The 20,094-nt window shown below is 47.0% G+C and overlaps 1 gene segment (V, D, J or C); it reads right to left on the reverse strand.

Moving 5' to 3' along the window:
* LOC114489769 lies at window positions 1-645 on the reverse strand. The segment is given in 2 exon segments: window positions 1-434; window positions 538-645. Coding segments are annotated over 2 exon segments (525 nt in total).
* Window positions 646-20,094: the final 19,449 nt, after the last annotated feature.

A 20,094-nucleotide genomic window follows, 5' to 3' on the forward strand; every position in this document is an offset into this window, starting at 1 on the left:
TCAGCAACTGAACCAAGAAATGAGTGTGTCCTGATCGCCCCCTGGTGTCGGGAGCAGCCCCTGCAGGGCACTCTTGTCTCCCTCTGGAGGTTTGTGTCTGGGCTCACAATGACTTCCCCTCACTGTGTCTCTCGCACAGTAATAGACGGTCGTGTCTTCGCCTCTCAGGTTGTTCATTTGCAGGTAGAGCTCGTTCTTGGCGTTGTCTCTGGAGATGGTGAATCGGCCCTTCACAGAGTCTGCATAGTATGTGCTACTTCCATCAGTATTAGTTGCACACACCCACTCCATCCTCTTCCCTGGAACCTGGCGGACCCAGACCATCCAGTAGCTGCTGAAGGTGAATCCAGAGGCTGCACAAGAGAGTCTCAGGGACCCCCCAGGCTTCACCAAGCCTCCGCCAGACTCCACCAGCTGCACATCACACTGGAAACCTGCAAACACAAAAGTGTCAGGTCACAAAATGCTCATCCATGCGCTTTATCTCTCATACGTATCCACTCACATACTCAGTGCCTCCCATTCTCTATAGATTACTTGTTAAAGCAGCAACAACGAAAACCCAGTGGAGACAAAACTCCATGGGGAGTGGTCTGTGTTCTCTCCTGAGCAGGGACTGAGGACACATGTTAATTCTGGGCTGGGCTCCTTTCCCAGAGCTGCAGGGTCAGGGATGAGCTGCTTTTCATGAGCAGAGGGTCCCTATTTGCATGTCCTCTTACTATATAGGGAGCTCTGGGGCTGGGTGGTGACATGAAGGACATGGCCCTGTCAAAAACAAACAAGGGGGACCTGGGATGATATATTATTATTGAAAGAAGCCCCCTGTCCGTTATGCCCGCCGCCAGGGAAAAGACGTCTCTCAATGCCAGAGATTTGTGAAAAGAAAAGGAAACATTTATTTAATGCTATACAAACTTAAAGTAGTGACCTAATGTCTTCATCCAAAAATCCTAATATCCCTTTAAAACACCCACAAACAGACACAGTCCTTCCTTCCCCCTTTGCCCAGTCCAGAGTACTGCATCTCAGGAAAGGAAATAGAAGTCCATGGCTCAGGCAATCCTCTGGTTATTCCCAGTCAGTAGTCTGTCTTGAATGGGAGATCTCCCTGGGTTCCCGGCATCCTCAGCTGAGTCACCGGGATCTCTGCTAAAACCAGGTGGTGGTTCCCCCTTCTAAAGCTGCCGGAGTCCTCACTCTGGCAAAGGCATGTCGTCCTCTGTCCCAGGGCCCCAGGAATCCCCACTCAGCCAAAACTGTGTGCTTCTCCCCCTGCACAATGGCTGCAAGGTGGGGAGGGAGTCGCCATTCTGCCAAAGCCGAGTGGTGGTCCTCTGCTAAAGCCTCATGGTGACTCTCTCTTGCAGGGCTGCGGGAGTCTTCATTCTGCTAAAGGTGCATGGTTCTCTCTCCCTCAATGGCTGCTGCATCTGGGTTTAAATCCCCGTGCCAATCAATCTTACTCTGCAGCCCCATTTCCGACTCCTCCTACACTCGGCCACATTTTCCCTCAATCTGCTGTCTTCTCCAGCTTTTCTTGTCCCCATCATGGGTCTGGGCAGGTGTGACCCCATGTCACGGAGCCAATCTTCTCCAAGCTCCAATGTGGGAGCTGTAACTCGGGGGACCTGCCCCCCAGTCCCATCTTGGGTGGAGGTCCCTTTCCATCCCCTTGGCCTTGAGTATGGCCATAGCTGTTCAGCATATCTAAGTGACCAGCCAAAGGCTATAGTTATCTTAAATGACCATGCCATGGATTAGCTGCAAAGCTGCCCTGCATGTTCTTGCTCTGTGTGCTTCATTCCCCAACTCACACCTGTGGGGGAAGGGGTGAAGACATCTTAAAATCTCCTGGACACCTTGAGTTCTGGACCCCATTTCAAATGCCATTTTGGGGTCCCCTCTCTTGGCTGCACCCTGTAACAGTCCCAGAGTGTGACGTGTCTAAGTGTGCATATTTGATAACAATTACTCCCCACTTTTGAACCCGTGCCATCCCAATTGACCCAACTGCTCCATGCGATGCATAAATGACCTAAGGGAGTAAATTTTCATAAATAAGAGATATTTAAAATTATATATGCCTTTGAAAATCTTGAGTAATGGAAATACCAAGCCAGTCCAATACTCATGACAACTGGGAGCATTAAAAGTGCAGGAGGTCCCTGTTCATGTCACAGGGAGTTCCTGCTCATCTATTTCTTCCACAAAGGAATCGTAGTACAAGCTCGGAACACAGTGTGACCCTAGAGTGCATGGACCCAGTGTTGTGGGAGGTGGAGCATCTGTGTTGTTCTTTGGGAGACAAAAGGGTGAACTCTCCAGAGAAGCCGGCAGAGATCCTGGGACATGTTTCTTCAGTGGAGTTCGGTGCTGAATATGCAGCATCTTTCCTTACTCAGTTTTCATTTTCTACATTCTGTGGTATAACCAGGTTCACACATTTGGGACACAGAAGAAACCCAGGCATGATAGATGTGCTTCGCTGAAGATGTATGTAGAAATTGGGGAGAAAGTATGTTGAAATTTTACAAATTAGATTACGGAAAACTTTGGTGCAAACTACTAACAGAAAATAACAGGTGCTAATAAAATCATAATTTATATGAAGAACATTATTTTATCCACTGATTACAGGATGAATAAATCTTTCAAATAACCTCCCATTATTGGAGTTGGTGGATCTGATGTTATGTTCAACTGTTCATCATTGCGGATGCAGCCTGGTGCTCTCTATTAGTATCTGTGTTGACATGGATGTTCAATGTAGCTGTTATCAGGGAGCAGTAGAGGGAGTATAATGGAGCCCCCTGATTCTTTTATCATTAATTTCATAAGAACCATCTCCATTGCCACAGACTCTACTCACATCAGCATGTGACCCATGGGAGTTTCTCACCATGGTCGCACACAATGGGTGTCCTCTCAACATGAGCCTGATGTACTCATAGTATAGATGTGCAAAATGGAAAAAGCAACTCCATGCATGGGGGTGAATTGCATGGAATTTGAGATGTTGGGAACCACCCTGCCTGGTTTTAGAAGCAGTAACCCTTGCCAAGGCTAAGGCTGAGGGAGCGACCTTGGACCCTAAGCCACCAAGGAGACAAAAGCTTATTTCCCTGGCAGGAGCATCCCTTCTGATCCTTTTACTTCACCCATAACTGACCCCCAATGCTTGGTCGGTTAGCCAATGATGGTTAAGATTCCCCAAGGGGGGAATAATCTAAGACAGGCACGATCACATAGGAGACCCCCAAGGAAGGACTTTGGGGGCTACAGCAAAAGGGGGTGATGGACCCCTGCCCCTCGGCTTTGACAAAGCCTGAATCCTCATTCTGTCTGCGAGAAATCCCCTAATCTCTTGGCTGCCTTACTTGCCTTTCTCCATCTAAGCCTGAAACAATGGCAGAGGGTGGTGCAGCCCTGTGTTGGAAAGGGTGGGTTCTCCCAGCAATCAGGCTGAAGAAAGAATATGTAAAATCCTGTGAAACCTGCTTTGTTTAGAATGCTCTCAATTAAATGATAAGGGTCTAAGCAAGAAATAAGTTTGTTCCTGAAAGTTTTATGGCTCTTTAGATATCTGACCCTGACACAAAATAGGCCCTCAGAGTCCTTTGTTATCTATTGTTTGATCCTTACTTCTTGGCAATGATTAATGAGCTTTACCTGAATTCTTTTGCAAAGGAATCCAATAAAAGTCCATCGAGGAAAAGGCTCTTGGCTTTCCTCCTTTGAGAGATCAGCCACCTTTCCTCCCCAAGCAGATCATGCTTTGGTAGACTTATTCTCATCCATGGCATCCTGGGGGGGGCACTGTAGGTGGAGCCCCACCCCCCCACATTCAGTGAAGCTGGTTTGAACTGATACCTTTACTCTGACCTCCAGTATATAGAAAAAAAAATGTGTAGGTTGCAGTGCTAGGTATGTGATAATTGTTGACATAGGAACATAGTACAGGCTGAATGTGAGTCTTCCATTGTCAAGGGTGTCCCCACACTGTTCCCTGCTTTGAGATTACCTCAGTATTAGACCAGAGACAGGGGCACTCACAGGCCTTTGATCTCAGGGGAGCAGAATCCACACGATCTTCCCCTGAGGGAGGGCTGAAAGAATGCTCTGATGTCACAGACTGTGCTGAAACCTGGACTTTGTTGCCAGAATGTCATCTGTGTGGTGCTGGCTCAGAGACAAGAACATAGAAAGCCTCATTTGCTTTAATGTACTTATTTTTCCCCAAGGACAATTCAAGTTTTCACAAATAAGTGAATGTGCAGTAACCCTGACTAAGTATCCCCAGATGGAACCTCAAAGAAACACCTCATTCAGAGGACAAGGAGGCTCCAAATTTCCCCCCTGCACAATCACAACAAACAACAGAGCCCTATCTGTATCATCTTCTCTGCCTCTTCCCTGCTGGGTATCTGGTCTCCTGAAACCTTCCCAGAATTTCTGATGTGCCTATGGCAGCATCATTTCTAGTCTCTCAGATCCTGACTGTGTGTGAGGAAGTCAGAAGGCCCATGACTCTGGCATGTCCTCTGCTCACCCAAACTGCCCCACCCATCATGGTCTCTGACACACGCAGCATGTGGGTCATTACACTGTGTCTCTCACACAGCAATACATGCCCAAGTCCTTGGCTTTGAGACTGCTCAGCCCCATGTAGACTGTGCTTATGGACATGCCTATACTCATGGGGACTCTGCCCTGGCACTCCTGTGTGTAATTCCACTTACTATCCTCAGGGTGATTCTCCTAATCCACTCAAGCCCTTGTCCTAGGGCATTTCACATCCAATGTGCTAGGATCTGATGAAGGTATATCCAGAATCCTTCCAGAAGATATTCACTGAGGCCTCAGGTCTCCTCACCTTAGCTCACAACAGCACCAGCTTCACCTAGGATTAGACAACTATTGAGAGGAGACAGGAGTGGGTGGAAATGCTCTTTGAATGTCCCTGCCCCCCCTGAACCCATGGACTGGAGAGCTCCTTATCTGTAGTCACTGCCACCAGGAAGAGGCCTCTCCAGCTCCAGTCTATGGTGAAGGGCTATGCCTTCAGAACTTCTCTAGGGGACAGTGTTTGTGAGTGATGCTCCAGGCACAGAAAGATCCACATGTAACCTCTTCTCATTTGCATGTGCATAGGGCAGAGTGTTACATAGCTGAAGACTTGACTCCACCTGAGAGAAGGTACAGGACACAGGGACAATGATCCACGAGCATCTGAGGGTCCAACTCCTACACAGAGTTATAGGATATGGGTGCCCTGGAAGATCTCTGAGCTTTTTGCTGATGTAGCTCATCCCACTGAGGGACAAGCTCCCACAGGACATGCTTGTCATTGTGCACTCACATTTGAGAGACATGGAGAACTCCCGGACCAATTCTGGGTTTTAATGTCTGAGTGTCTTTTTCCTGGATCAGTGTGTCTCCAAAATCCTCCACCTAGTGAGTAAATGAAACCATCCCTGTTCCCAGTTCCTTACAATTTAAATATAAAAAAAGTCCTAGAAATATCATTGACTCTGGTTCTCATATATTATGGAGTTTGGTGAGTACCCTGACACAACAGGATGTTTACAGTCACCACATGCACAAATCTTATTTTAGAGGTTTCCATGAAAAGAAAAAGCCACAGGCCCTCACAGGAAATCCCTTCCCAGCTCCCTCTGCAACTGCTCCTGGGGCAGGGGCTCTGAGCTTATGAGTTCCACCCACCCCTGGATGCCAGCTGTGCATCATGCTGGGGAGGTTCCTGTCATGGCTCAAACAGCATGAACATCTCAGTATCTCTAGTCCAGAATTCAATGTTGTTCCCTGACTCCCAGAAACCCCCTCAGGGATACCGTGTGCTTTAATTCTTTGGACAAAGAGAACTGACCTTACTAATCCCCCGGGACTCTATAGGGAACCTCATAGCCAGGGCTCAGTGAAGCCACCAGTAAGCCCTTTCCCTGGACCTGTCAGATTCACTGACACAGCCAACACCCCCTGAGTCCTGAAGTTCTTAAGGGGTGGTGTTTGGAGGACTCTCATGTCCTCAGGTTGCTCCTTGTTGAAAAAAATAAATTAAAAAAAAAGAGTGGGAACAGCTATTCTAGGCAAATATCTTGGCACATCTTCCTTTTCCATCATGTACATGATGTGGATTCAGCACAGTCACCTGCTTACTGGACCCCCAACACTGCATTTCACACAAGTGTTTGCACAGAAACCATGGAAAAAGCATCCTGACTATAGGGCAAAAAATTACAAACTTCTAAATTTTCATCACCATGTGCAGGTAAAGACTAACTCAGCTTGTCTGCTACAATAGAAGTTCCTCCCCACTAATTCTGTATCTGCATCCCTCCCTTTCTCACAAACACTGCTTTCCTTCAACCCAGTCACAGCAAAATTAAGGATTCTCCCTTATTCATGCACTTCAATGTGCATTCCTTTGTGTTCTCAGATGAACACTGGTTGCTCCTCACTTGTTTTTTTTTTCCCAGTATCATTACAATAATTAAAAGGATATCCTGCTCAGAGCAACTACATAGATCTACCGTGAGGACATCATGCTGAATGAAGTGAGCACATTTGAGCAAACACCAAATGCAGACAGTCCAGAAGCAGCAGCAAAGGAAGGATGGTGGTTGTTGGGAGCTGGTGGGGAAGCATGTGGAGCTTTCTTTCCAGGTAACAAGCATCCTGTGATGCAGGTTAGGTTCCAGAGGTCAGCTGTCCATCCCTGTACCTGGGGATATCAAGCAGCATGTGTATTTGGTTTTTGGCAAGAGTAGATCTCATGTGGATTTCTCACCACAACATGAAAGGACAGACCGGACTTCACCTCCAGTGTGAGGGCATGATGAGTTACAAGGGTTTACTGTCAGAGTCAGAATGAAGAAACTGCGTTTAAAGATCCTACCATGACTAGGGATGGTCCTACTGGAACATGGACGATGAAGGAAAAATTTATTCCAGAAAAGATGTCAACAGTGGAAACAGCTAGACAACATACACAAGGACACACCCTCTCTTCCCCATACTAGTGCAGCACATGCATTAAAGACAGGTGTGTTCAAGAGCACAGACTCCAAGCTGCCAGCTCCTGGTCACAGGATCCCCCTTTCAGAAGAGAAGAGTTCAATGTCCTTCATTCATGACCAAGCTGGTGGCCGCTTAGTTTGAGGTCAAAACAGCTGCCACCAAATGACAGGACTCCCTCTGTCTTATCAACCCCACTTCTAGGACCGTAGCCTTATCCTTGGCACAGCACCATTGGGACTTGGGTCCACTGAATGCCTCACCCAGACTTGCCTTGCAGGGTTCACCCATCTGGACAGATGGTCAGTAGTCACTAGCTACCATGTATTGAGATCTGATCACTGAGCTCCTTACTGAGTGTGAAGTGCAGCCATCTTTGTCCCCATTGGCAGGTGAATAACCTGCCTCAGAGTTCTGTCAGAAAAAGAGCTGGAAATCATCCATGAAGTAGAGGTCCAGATCAATCCCCATGAATATGATTCCATTTCCACCAGCGCGTGGAGTTGCTGGAGGCCTGGGTGTGGTGAGAGGCCTTGCAGGTGATGGGAATCAGAGGAGTGTCAGCTGCCCTGGAATCCTGTGCCTGTGGGAGAAACAAAGTTGGAGGCACCTGGAGGAAACAGCTGCTGTCAGAACAACATCATAACTGGTCAGGGAAAATGTGCATACACAGGAGTCTGGAGGTGTTTGTTTCCCTATGTGGAGCCAACCATGTATCAGGACCTGCTTAGAATCAGGGAACAGTCAGTCTTCACACAGTGCAGCCTCCCACCTTGGAACAAAGAGAAAGTGACAGAAAACCCAGCCAAGCACTGTTATCTGCAGTGGCCCTGTGAGCACCAGTACACACCACTTTGTAATCTCTGAGCCTGGCCACCTCCTCACTGAGTGATCATTGAGAGTCACCTGCATTGATGTCTGTATCAGCTGATCATCACTGTCACTGCTGATTAGAGTTACATTCATGGATGTTCCCTATTTTCTTACTCTAAAATTATAAGGACATATGGGTTGTTTATAGATTCTTACTCAAATAAAGAAGCTTAAATATCTGTATGTATATGTGTATGAACAGAGAATTTGTTCTTCTAGATAAAGTGCTCCTAGAGGTATGTGAAGGGCTCATGTTAAATATAATTTCACAAGAAATGGTGATTCACTTTGTCAAGAAAGAATAACAGGACATAGAGGGACTTGGTGAAGGAGAGATCCGCAGTCATGATGATATGCCATCTCTAAGTGGACAGTGTCACCTCCTTATGTATTGTCTGCAGTGAGATTATGAGGAAACAGATACACAGAGAAGAGGGAAGGACGTGGGAGGGTTGGAGCTGAGAGTTTTGAGAGGAAAATCCTGCTCCCAAACAAAATGCCTTATTAATTGCGAAAGTACACAACTCTCCCTATTGTTATTCATGATGTTTGGTAGAAACTGAGTAACCTCTGGTGTCCTGAGTGACCCTACAACCCAGCCCAGCCCTCTTGTCTCCTCCAAGGCGGTTTGAGTCTATGCTCATGCTGACTTCCCCTCACTGTGTGTCTCACACAGTAATACACGACTTGTTTCTCAGGCTGTACAGTGTTAAATAAACTCGGGTATTGGAGGTGTACATAATGATGCTGAGTCTAGATGTCAGCACTGGGTTTAACTTTGTGCTTCCACCACTATTTGTAGCACCAACCCACTGCACACCCTTCCCTGGAGCTTTGCCATTTGTGTGATGCTTGGTCAGAGGCAAAAACAGAAACTTCTTTTTGACTTTAATGTCCTTTCATTTGCCCAAACACATTCCATTGTTGAGACATAGGATAGTGTCCTAGAACTTTCTAGAGACACTACAGTCCAATTGCAAAGGTAAACACACCAAGGATACCCAGATGACACCTCCGTGAACACTCCCCATTCTGAGGACAAGGAGGCTCCCAATGTGCCCCCTGCACAATCACAGTAAATAACAGGGGTCCTCTCAGGAGCATGTTCCCAGACACAGCCTTGCAGTGCATCTGGTTCCCTGAGTGTCTGAGGTGCATCTGGTAGAATCAGTTCTGGGCTCAGATCCTAACTGTATGGGAGGAAGTCAGGAGGCTCACCCTCCTGTCATCTCCTCAGCCCAGACAAGCTGTCACATCCTCAGGGTTTTTGACACACTCAGGATGTGGGCCATCAAACTCTGTCTCTTGCAGAAGAATACACAGCCATCTTGTCATTGCTCAGGCTACTCAGCTCTCTGTAGGCTGTGTTTGGGGACTTGTCTGCAAACATGGTGATTCTGCTTTGGAACTTTTGTGTGTACCTTGTTTAATTATCTTCAGTATCAGTTTTTCCCTTCTACTCAGCCCTTGCTCTGAGGCCTGTTCATCCAGTATTTGGTGAAGGTGTATCTGGAAGTCTTTTGGGAGATCTTCACTGAGTATCTAGGCTTCCTCAGCTGAGTCTCCAACTGTACCATCTGCATGTGGTTGTGGATGCTGTGGAGAGGGGCAGGAGTGGGTGGAAATACCCCTCGACCATCCCAGATCCACTCCTGAAACCAGGTTCTTGGGGAGTCCCTTACCTGTAGCCACTGTCTCCTTGAAGAGGGCTCTCCAGCTTCAGCCATGGTGAGGGGTTATGTCATCAGGACTCTGTAGGGGACGTTGTGGCTGTGAGTGATGCTCTCAGGGCACAGGCAGACCCACATTTACCATAGCCTACTCTTCTCATTTGCATATGCATGAGCAAGTGTTTCATAGCTGAAATCCTGACCCCACCTCAGAGAAGCAGAGGACACACAGACCATGCTCAGTGGGAGTCTGATGGACCAAGTCCTAATCCACATTTGGGGACATGTGTCCCCTGGCAGGTCCCTGAGCTCTGGGCAGACAGTTTCTCTCAATGTGGAACCAGCCCCCACAGGACATGCTCCTTATTCAGAATCCACCTTTCAGATACACAAAAACCATCTGTACCAGTCTGAACTTGATAACTGAATGTCTTATTACTAGGGCAATGTATCTTCAAAATTTTCCACATAGTGAATTAGTTAAATAATCCCTGTTTATCTCCTTAGAATTCAGATATAAAGAAGCCATAAAAATACCCTAATTGTGCTTCTCATGTCATATTGAGTTTGGTAAATGCTCTGATGGAATTGGGTATTTACAGTCACCATATGTGCAGCTCTTACTTTAGATTTTGTTATAACAAGAGGAAGACACAGGCCCTCAGAGGAAATTTCTCCCCAGCTCCCTCTGCCCTTATTCTGAAGCAGCCTCCCTGAGCTCCTGGGTCTCAGGTGCCCCCTGCTGTCTAGACTGAACACTGCAGGGGGCAGTGCTGTCTGGACTCACAGGTCATGGACCTCTCAGTGGTTCTAGTGCAGAATTAAAGGCTAAGCCCTGATTTCAGGTAAGATTGGTTTACTTAACTTTATTGATTCTGTCAAAAAATTTTGATTGATTGTCTGTACTACCGAAGCCTCCTTCCCCCATCACTGTAATTTAAGTCTCTGAGGTTATGTAGGGAAGTAGGGGCAGCTGGGAAATGTGCATTTGGGTGGGAATAATATGATAGCCAGATGCCTTCAGCATGACTTTAATTTCCCCTTGAGAGCCCGAGTCAATGACCCCTGGCTGAACAAGAATGCCTTTGGTAGGAATAGTGGTTCTCCTTAAAATTAGACCAACTTACTGTTCCTGGGGGGTAGAGTTCCCCAGACACCAGTGGGCATTGCAATTACTTGATCGTGTTCCTTTAAGATGAGCTTCTTGGTGGTGACCCAGTCCAGCCCTGTGTTTCCCTGCGTGGCTTTATGAAGGTTGGGAACTGTGCATTTCCCTGAATTCCCTGATTGATTGCTGTTCCAAAAGCTCCAACCAGGGTTGGAGGCACTGGAGCGGGTGCCCCCTTGGACATTTCCCTGAATGGCCTAGCCATTTTTTTTTTTTTTGTCAAATTTGTAGTGGCATTCCTCTGCTCAGTATCTGCCATTATCACAGGGCACTAATCCTTGCAGGGAAGCTTACCATTAGCTATTCCATCTCTCAGTGTGGATGGGCAGTCCTTGTGCAGGTGACTAGGCTTCCTGCAGTTACAAGACTTGGAATCTCCCTTGATTGCAGCAGCCAACAGAGAGTCCTTATCCTGCTCTGTGCCAACATCCTGGCAAGTCTTGCTAAACTCATTGATGTCTCTGGTGGTGACTCGCAGGGGTCCTATAATGGCCCTGAAGTATTTGTTAGCATTTGCATAAGCTAGTTGCCAAAAAAGAGTCTTGGCTGCTTTATGATTATGAATTTGATGCCCAGTGGCTCCCTGGAGGAAATCAATAAAGTCAATATATGCCTGTGTAGCACCCTGATGGATATTGATGAAGGAAGAAGTTCCCTTGGCCTGAGAATCAGGCACAGCCTTCATGACTCTGAGAGCAATTTGAGCACTTTGAATAAAAGTTTAAGGATTAAGCCTGGCATAATCTGCAGTGGTAGCAAATCACCAGACCCAGGTGGCATAGGGAGGGTGACGGGATTATTCATTTGTACATTTTTGGCTGCCAGATTAGCGCTTCACAGAGAGTACTTCTAATGCCACACTGTAAACTGAACAGGGGTTAAGGCTGTCCTGGCCAGGGCAATCCAACCACAAGGGGTCATTTTATAGCTCTGAGTGATTGCTTGAAATAACTCACTAGTATAAGGAGACTGAAGCCCGTTTTCTTTAATGCTCTTTTTAAGACCTTGTAAAGATAAAAGGGAAGGGACTCAGGGACATTTCTCTGACCCTTGACTATAATGGGGATGGCTGAGTGGACTTCTAAATTCCCAGCCTCCCCTTCCTGCCAAAGGCACTGTCACATGGCCCTGACAGGATATCTGTCTGAATTGTCTGTCTTTCTTGGTGGTGACACAATCTGCCAGGAAGGGCACTCCCAGAATTAAAGTAAGGAGTGATGGTTATGCGGCAGGTCCTCCTTTGGAGCTGCAGGTGGAACTTCCGTGGCTAGTTCTTCTACTACATCATATATGACTACCTTCTCTGAACTAGACCCCTCATCCTCCTCTGTGACTACCTTCTGTTGCTTAGCCCATGTAGGCATGAGACCAGTCCTGACTAGTCCCCCAGTTAGTAAGTTCTGAGCTCCAACAGAAACACCATGTCCTGTAAAGATCTTAGCTTGTCACCTGCCTATTCTCAAACCTCAATATCTAAGGTTCCCTTGTCAGGAAAAGCAGGGTAGTATTCCTTTATAGTTTGTAAAAGCTGAATAAGATGCTGCTCCTTTACCTCATATCCTGCACCCCAGAGGAGCTGCTGTAACACATGCAGGTACTCTTCCTGATCTTTAGATAAACCAGAGCTCATTATTGCTGTTACAAGGCTCCTTTTGACTTTCAAGTGTTGTATTTTCAGACTGTCACCTGTGCTGAAACCAAGCTAGTTAGCTATTGGGGGATATAGTGTGATGGGTTGAAATGTGCTGTTGGTGAAAGACAGTCAGGGAGGGGTACCAGACGTTCTGTGCACTGTAATTCTGCTTATGGATCTCGGGTCCTCCTCCAAGCATCTAAGTGGGGGCTCGAAGGTCTAGGAGAGGAACCTTCATATCACACTTTCCAGAACAAGCCAGAAATTATATTGAGTTGTTTTGGAGGCCCTTATAAGGCCCCTGCACGTCTTGGGAAATGATTCCAGACACCCTCTCAAGGTTCAGACTCACGTGGGAACATCTAATTTCTTGAGTAGAGAGGAGGAAGCGTGTTTTGCCTTTGGAGCTTGGAAAATTCCTAAAGTTCTCATATAAAACCTGTGATTAACACTAAATTCTTCTGGAAAGTGGTCTTTGGAGTCTGGCCAAAACTGAAACACTCATTCACTATCCATTTTTCCTTATGCAGGAGGATCAAGGGAAAAGGCAAAATCAAAAGGACCACAACAGATGGCCTGAAAGAAAGAATGTGATTAGATGCTTGTAAATAGCCCTGTAACTAGTTGGTGTGTGTGTGTGTGTGTGTGTGTGTGTGTGTGTGTGTGTGTTTAATCTGATTAAAGGGAAAGTCTTTGCTCATTCTCCCAAGCCTAACATAGTTGTGGGTTGTGCTGAAGGGATAGACCTGTGAGTGTTTTTACAGTGTGCTTCTCGTTGTGTGGACTTTTGCTTGGGGCTGATGGGAAACCTAGTGTTCTGTCCAATCCACATTCCAGCTTATCCTCTCATGGGTGTCTTATAACAGTGAGCACCCTCCTGGCTTTTAACTGCTTGACCCATGCCTGAGATATGTCACAAATGCTTGGGAGGGAGAGCAAGTCTCCTTCTTACTAAAGAGGGTGCAGATGCAAAGTGGTCACAAGAGAGGGTGACCTTGGGAAAAATTATTTTTTTCTCTGAAATCCAACACAACCTATGACCTTACCAAAAAGCACTCGGTGTCCATCGGCCCTTTTCTGGGCTGATGTGCAAACTCCAACCAAGTCATTGTGTTGTCCACAACTGAGGCTTATAGCCCTTGGCGCCAGATGATGTGGACTCTGACCAGCAGGGTCTGTGTGTTGTGGCTGTGATGAACACATTCACACGGACTACAGAAGTCCTGTGGAGAAAAGGGACGGCATGGTCACTCTGAGTGAGAGAGCACCCCAACCCCTGCACGGACAGGCTTTTATTGCTTTTTCTGGGCACATTACATTGAGAATGGTCCTCGTTTGCCATGCACAGGTTTGCTGTAGGTGATTACCTTTAACAAATAACAAAAGGAAAAAATGTTAATGATTACTTGAAATAAAGGGATGTTGCAAATGCAAGGGGAAAAGTGGTTAAGCTTGTTACACTCCATCCTTGGGGGGGTTAGCACAAAGTCTAGGAAGTTACTTTAGAGATATGCAGTAAACATTTGCTGCCTCAAGTCAGGGTGAGGGAGTTTTAGCAAATCAAACTTCAAAGCAGCCTAGTTCCCCTTAGGAAAGTTTATATGTGGGCCTTGCTGATGTGTTTTGTCTTGCACCTTGTGGTTTCCAAATCAGTTGAGCTACATTCACTCACAAAGTAATACAAACCTGTGCCCTCAGCTCTCAGGCTGCTCAGCTCCATGCAGGCTGTTCTTGCAGACTCGTCTGTATGCACGGTGACTCTGCCCTGGAACTTTGTTGAGAAGTTCGTGTTCCCCCTGTTGGTGTAAACCCGCCCCACCTATTCAAGGCCTTGTCTTGGGGATTGCAACACCCAGTGCATCTCACAGCTGGTGAAAATGTCTCCAGAGGCCTTTCAGGAGACCTTCACTGAGGTCCCAGACTTCCTCACCTCAGCCCCAGACTGCACCAGCTGCACCTGGGAGAGGGCACACTGTGGAAAGGAGACAGGATAGAACGGAAATGCCCCTTGACTGTCCCTCATCCCCTCCTCAACCCTGGCACTGGAGATCCCCTTATCTGTATCCAGCACTACCTGGAAGAATGGTGTCCAGCTCCAGTCCATGGTGAGAGGGTGTGACTTCAGGACCTCTGTGTGGGTGGGTGTGGCTCTGGGTGACGCTCTTAGGGCACAGGCCCACATTAACCTACTCAACCTGTTCTAATTTGCATATTCATGAGGAAGGTTTTCACAGCTGATTTTTAACCCCAACTGTGACAAGGAAGAGGACACAGAGACCATGCTTACTGGGAGACTCAGAGTCCAAATGTGAATTGATATTATTGGATATACACCCCCTCTCAGGCCCCAGAGCTCTGTGCAGACATAGCCCCTCCCAGTGGGGAAGAAGCCCTAGACATGCTGCTCATTGTGAGCTCACCTTTGGTGACACAGGGACCAAAAGGACCAGTCTGACCTTGATACCTGCATGTTTTATTGCTGGATCAGTGTGTCTCCACAACTGTGACCCTTGTGAGTTAATACAATCTTCCCTGTTCCCCAGCCTCTTACATTTCAGATAATAGAAGCCCTACACATACCGCCATTGACTGTGGTTCTCGTGTGTAATCCATTTTGGTAAATGCTCTGACAGAATAGGGTGTTCACAGTCACCTGAAATCCAATTTTATTTTAGATATTTTTTTCTGACCAGTGGGAGACCCAGTCCCACAGAGGAAACCCTTCCCGAGCTCCCTGTGCACCTGCTCCTGGGGCAGGAGCCCTGCACCTCTGAGTCCCACTTGTCCCTTGCTGCTCAGCTACTGTTCTGCAGAAGAGGTTCCTGTCTGGACACAGAGGGAATGGAACTCTCATTGCTGTGTGCTGACTTCAGGGTGCTCCCCCCGGGACACCATGTGTTTCAACAGCTCTGGGCACAGAGACTGCCTGGAGTAAACCCCAGTGACTCTGCAGTGAGCCCCATAACCAGTGGTCTATGAATCATCAGGGAGCCTCTTCCCTGGAACTGCCTGATGCACTGATGCAGCCAACACCTGTGAGTCCAGAAGCTCTCGGGGGCTTTGAGAGTGTCTTATGTCCTCCAGTTCATCTGAGTGAAGGTCCTTTATGAGTATCCTTTCATGTGGTCCTAATTCCACTGCACATTTGCTGTTCTATACATCACTCACACACACATATGTTCACACGCACGTGCACACACACACACACATACACACACGCACATACACACACTGATGGTTTTCATGGTATTGAACTCCAGGTCATTTTATTTTCGGTTTCTTTCACATGGGCATGGTCCCTACATGAATTCTAATCCTGGGTGTGACTTCCTGAGTGAGTGGATGATGGGTTGCTCCTTGAGGGACACAGTGGTCTTTTGTCCTTTCTGGATGCTTCACTCTGATGAATATCTTCCCTTCTACCACTTGCCCAATGGACCTCAGCCCTCATATAACACAGGGAGACAGATCCACTGATCAGGGACTCACATGTGCACCTTTCAGTTGCTACAGGAACCCCCATCTCCTCCTTCATTTATTTTGCATGTTCAACCCTCATGGACATTCCCACATTGACCAAGGTGTCACAGGTGAGAACTCAGACAGTGCGGAACATTACTTAGACTCCCATTCAAAGGTGGTATTCTCTAGCATCATTCGTGGAGGAGCTGTGCTGATGTTCCTCATGAGGACTTCATGTCCTCAATCCAGCAACCCCTTAATTACTGAGATCTCAGTTAGTTCCAGGGTCAGAGGGGAGCATCTGATTGGTTTTCTATGTCTGGGGAATGTTACAGGTGGTTCTAGCTAGGAGAGCACTGAGAATGTTCTCATTTTCACAGGACCTTGGACCTGTGCTGGATTTCCCAAGCATGTGTCAGGTATGTGTGCCACCAAGTCAGTTCAGGCACTCCATGCTTATCCTCTGTGTAGATGTTGTCATCATGTGTTATCACACTGGGGAACTGCATCACGTAAACACCCTTTTTCAGGAAGTATTCACTGAAATATGATAAATCAAATAAATCTCTATCATTTAAGTGAATGTACATCACTAACATGTGCACTAAGCCTTCAGGAAGGACCAGCACTGTGTGACAACACAGAGGTGAGGTCTGTGAGTCAGCACAGCTCATGGACACAGGCAGCAGGGTGGTATTTGCAGCACTGGGGCAGGAACTTAGGAAGCAGGTGTTCCCTGGCCGGAAGTTTCCATCATGAGGTGGAGTGACATCTGTGGGTCTGCTGTAGAGTGCAAGCACAGAATGAGTCACACTGAGTTGTCCACTCAGGAATGTGTGATGGGCACATCATAGGTGGTGGGCTTTCACTGTGAGAAGGTGACAGGAGAGAGACCATGTTAAAATAGAGTGGGGGCAGACATTCCAGTCAAACCACCTGGCAAGCCTTCCTTGTTCAACCTGTGCAGGGTGTGGACTCCACACAGTCACCCTTGCACTGGACCCCAGCACAGCATTTTATGCAACTGTTTGAACAGCTGACAGGGAAGAGATAGCCTGGTTATGACAAAATTGCAGACAGTCTTGAAATTTGCATCCCCACATGCAATAAAGACTAACTTAGCTTGTCTACAATGGTAGAATTTCCTCCCCTTTGGTCCTGAACCTGCCTCACTCACTGTCTCACAAACACTCCTTGCCTTCACCCCTGCTCAGGGTAGGATTTAGGCTCATGCCTGAATCTCTGTTTCCTGAGTAACTTTTCTTTTTAATCTCAGATGAACACTGGATTTCACTCACTTTGTTCTTTTATTTTACCAGTGTAATTAAAAGGCAATCCTGCTCTAAGCAACTACATGAATCAACCCTGAGGACACCATGCTGAGTGAAGGGACACAGGCACAGCTGAGTGAACACTACACAGAACCTCTTACATCAGGACTCTCAGAGTCCAGGAACACCTGCTGAGAGCAGCGTGGTAGTTGCTCAGAGCTGGTCGGAGACCCAGGTGAGCTGCCTTTTGAAAGAAGCATCTTATCACGCAGGGGGGTTGTGTTCCAGAGTTTGGCTGCACATTGCTGCACCTGGGTTATCAAGCAGCATGGCCAGTGTCAAGCATAGATCTCAGGTGGAGTTGTTGCCACAACAAAAGGAGGCAGACAAGACTGCAACTCAAGTTTCAGGGCATGAAGAGCTATAATGACTTCAGTCCTAGTCAGAATGCAGAAGTTGCTTTAAAAGTCCTACTTGGACTGGGGGTTATCCGATTGGAACACTGATGATGAAGAAAAATTCACTCCAGAACAGATTCCAACAGTGATAAGACCGAGACAACATGCACTAAGGCACACACCCTCCCTTCTCAATTGTAGTTGCTTCAAATGCATTCAAGACAGGCACATTCAGGAGCACAGACTCTGTGCTGCCAGATCCTGGTCACAGGTTCCTTTTCCAGAAGAGAAGGTGCCAGTGCCCTGCATTCATCCACAAGGTGCTGGCCACTAAGGTTGAGATCCAAGCAGCTGCCACCAAACTACAGGACCCACTCTGTCCAACTGACCCGACTCCTGGGATGGTGGCCTTCTGGACACAGCCTCCTAGGACACTGCGTCCCTGACATTCCTACCTTCACTTACCTCACAGGGTTCACCCACCTGGACATTAAGGTCATGGAGACAAGAGCGGCCACGTAATCAGATCTGAGCACTCAGCTCCTTCCTGAGTGTGGAGTGCAGCCATCTTTTTACCCAGCAGAAGGTGAAAACCTGTGTCAGAGTTTTCTCAAGAAAATGCCTACCAAATCAGACACCAGGTAAAGTCCAGATCTATTCCCATGGTGATGAAGTCATTCCCAGCAGCATATGAAGGTGCAGGAGGCTCTGGTGTGCAGTGAAGGCATTGAAAGAAATGAAGATCACTGGAGTCTCAGCTGCCCTCGAGTTCTGTGCTTGTGGGAGAACCAAAGACAGAGGCACCTGGAGGAGACAGCTGCTGTCAGGACAACAGCAGACCTGGTGGTGGACACTGTGCCTTCACAGCATCCTGGAGGTGATTGTTTCCATATGTGGAACCATCCACTCATCAGGACTTGCTGAGAGTGAGAGTGGGGTCATTCAACACAGAGTGCAGCTTCCTGTCTGGTAACAGTGAGAAAGGTACAGAAAGCCCCACCACCCCCTGTCCTCCTGGGGTGAACCTGTGGACAACAGGTCACACCCCTTAGGAGTCTCTGAGCGTGGAACATTCCATGCTGAGTGATACCGGAGACTCACTGGCATTGATTCCTGTGTTACCTGATCATTATTTTCATTGCTGAGTAGAGTCCATTCATGCATGTTCCCTAGTTTGCTTACTTCAAATTAGAAAAACTTTTGGGATGTTTTTGGCTTCTTCAAACACAAATAAAGGAGCTATAACAATGAGCTTATGTTTTACTACAAACAGAATGTGTTCTTCTAGATCAAACACTCCTCAGTCAGGTTTTAAGTGTAATTTAATAATAAACTGTGATGTACTTTGTTAAGAAAGAAAAAAAAAAGGAACTTGCTGAAGAAGAGGTCGGTAGTCCCTGGTGATCTTTCATCTGCAAACATGTTTACTTTCTTGTTTATTGTCTCCAGTGAAAACCTCAGAAACCAGATTCACAGAGAGAAGGCAGGGTCCCTGGATGCAGCTGTGAGCTCTGAGAGGAAACCCTTGCTTCCAGGAGAAGCTCCTTCAGACTTCACCAGGTCCACTCCTGCCCCTGGGGCTGTTCTATATGATTGGTGAGAGGAGAGCGCCCCCTGGTGCCCCGAGTATCCCCTGCAAGCCAGCCCTCTTGCCTCCCACAGTGAGGTTTGTGTTTGGGCTCACACTGACTTCCGCTCACTGTGTTTCTCTGGCACAATAATACATGGCTGTGTCCTCGGCTGTGACACTGCTCAGTGTTAAATAAACTTGGCTCTTGGAGGTGTCCCTGGTGATGCTGAGTCGGGATTTCAGCACTGGGTTTTAGTATGTATTTCCATCATACCCCATAGCACCGACCCACTCCAGCCCCTTCCCTGGAGCCTGGTGGGTCCAGGGCACACCATAGCTTGTTATAGAGAATCCGGAGACAGTGCAGGTGAGGGAGAGGGTCTGTGAGGGCTTCACCAGTCCTGGGCCTGACTCCTGCAGCTGCACCTCGGACAGGACACCTGTGGACAAGCAACACCAGACCCTGTCAGTCATGTGCACTCACCACTTCCCATAGAACTATTCACTATTAGGTGAGCATCACTCACAATGACATTCCATAGAAGATTGAGGACAATATAATGCACAATGTATAAAAACAATCTAAATGAATTTGCTGTTTTAAGGTTACTCAGAATTTTGTTGTATGTTACAATGTAAGTCATGCTATTATGCGTGACAGTAAGACACAGGAATGTTGAAAATTTTAAATACTTTCCTGAACCTCCTTTTAAGAAAATGTCAATTTAAAAAATCCTGATGTATATTCATGGTAGATATAGTTGAATATCAGTTGATATGGTTGGAATAAAAGGTCGTCCATGATATGTAAGGGAATATGGGCAGTTCATCCCTCAGTGCATAACATTGTTGTATGTCCACATTTGCTCAACAGTTAGCCTCCAGGTAGAAAACCAAAGAAAACTGCTGTATGAGATGATAATTTACAAGAACAGTAACACTCCCCAAATGTTCCAGTGTGTGTCTTGAGAAAAGGTAACACAATTGTAATGTGATTTTTTTTTATTTAGA

This window comes from Phyllostomus discolor, assembly GCF_004126475.2.
Source record: "Phyllostomus discolor isolate MPI-MPIP mPhyDis1 chromosome 15 unlocalized genomic scaffold, mPhyDis1.pri.v3 mPhyDis1_scaffold_37, whole genome shotgun sequence".
Lineage (NCBI taxonomy): Eukaryota > Metazoa > Chordata > Mammalia > Chiroptera > Phyllostomidae > Phyllostomus > Phyllostomus discolor.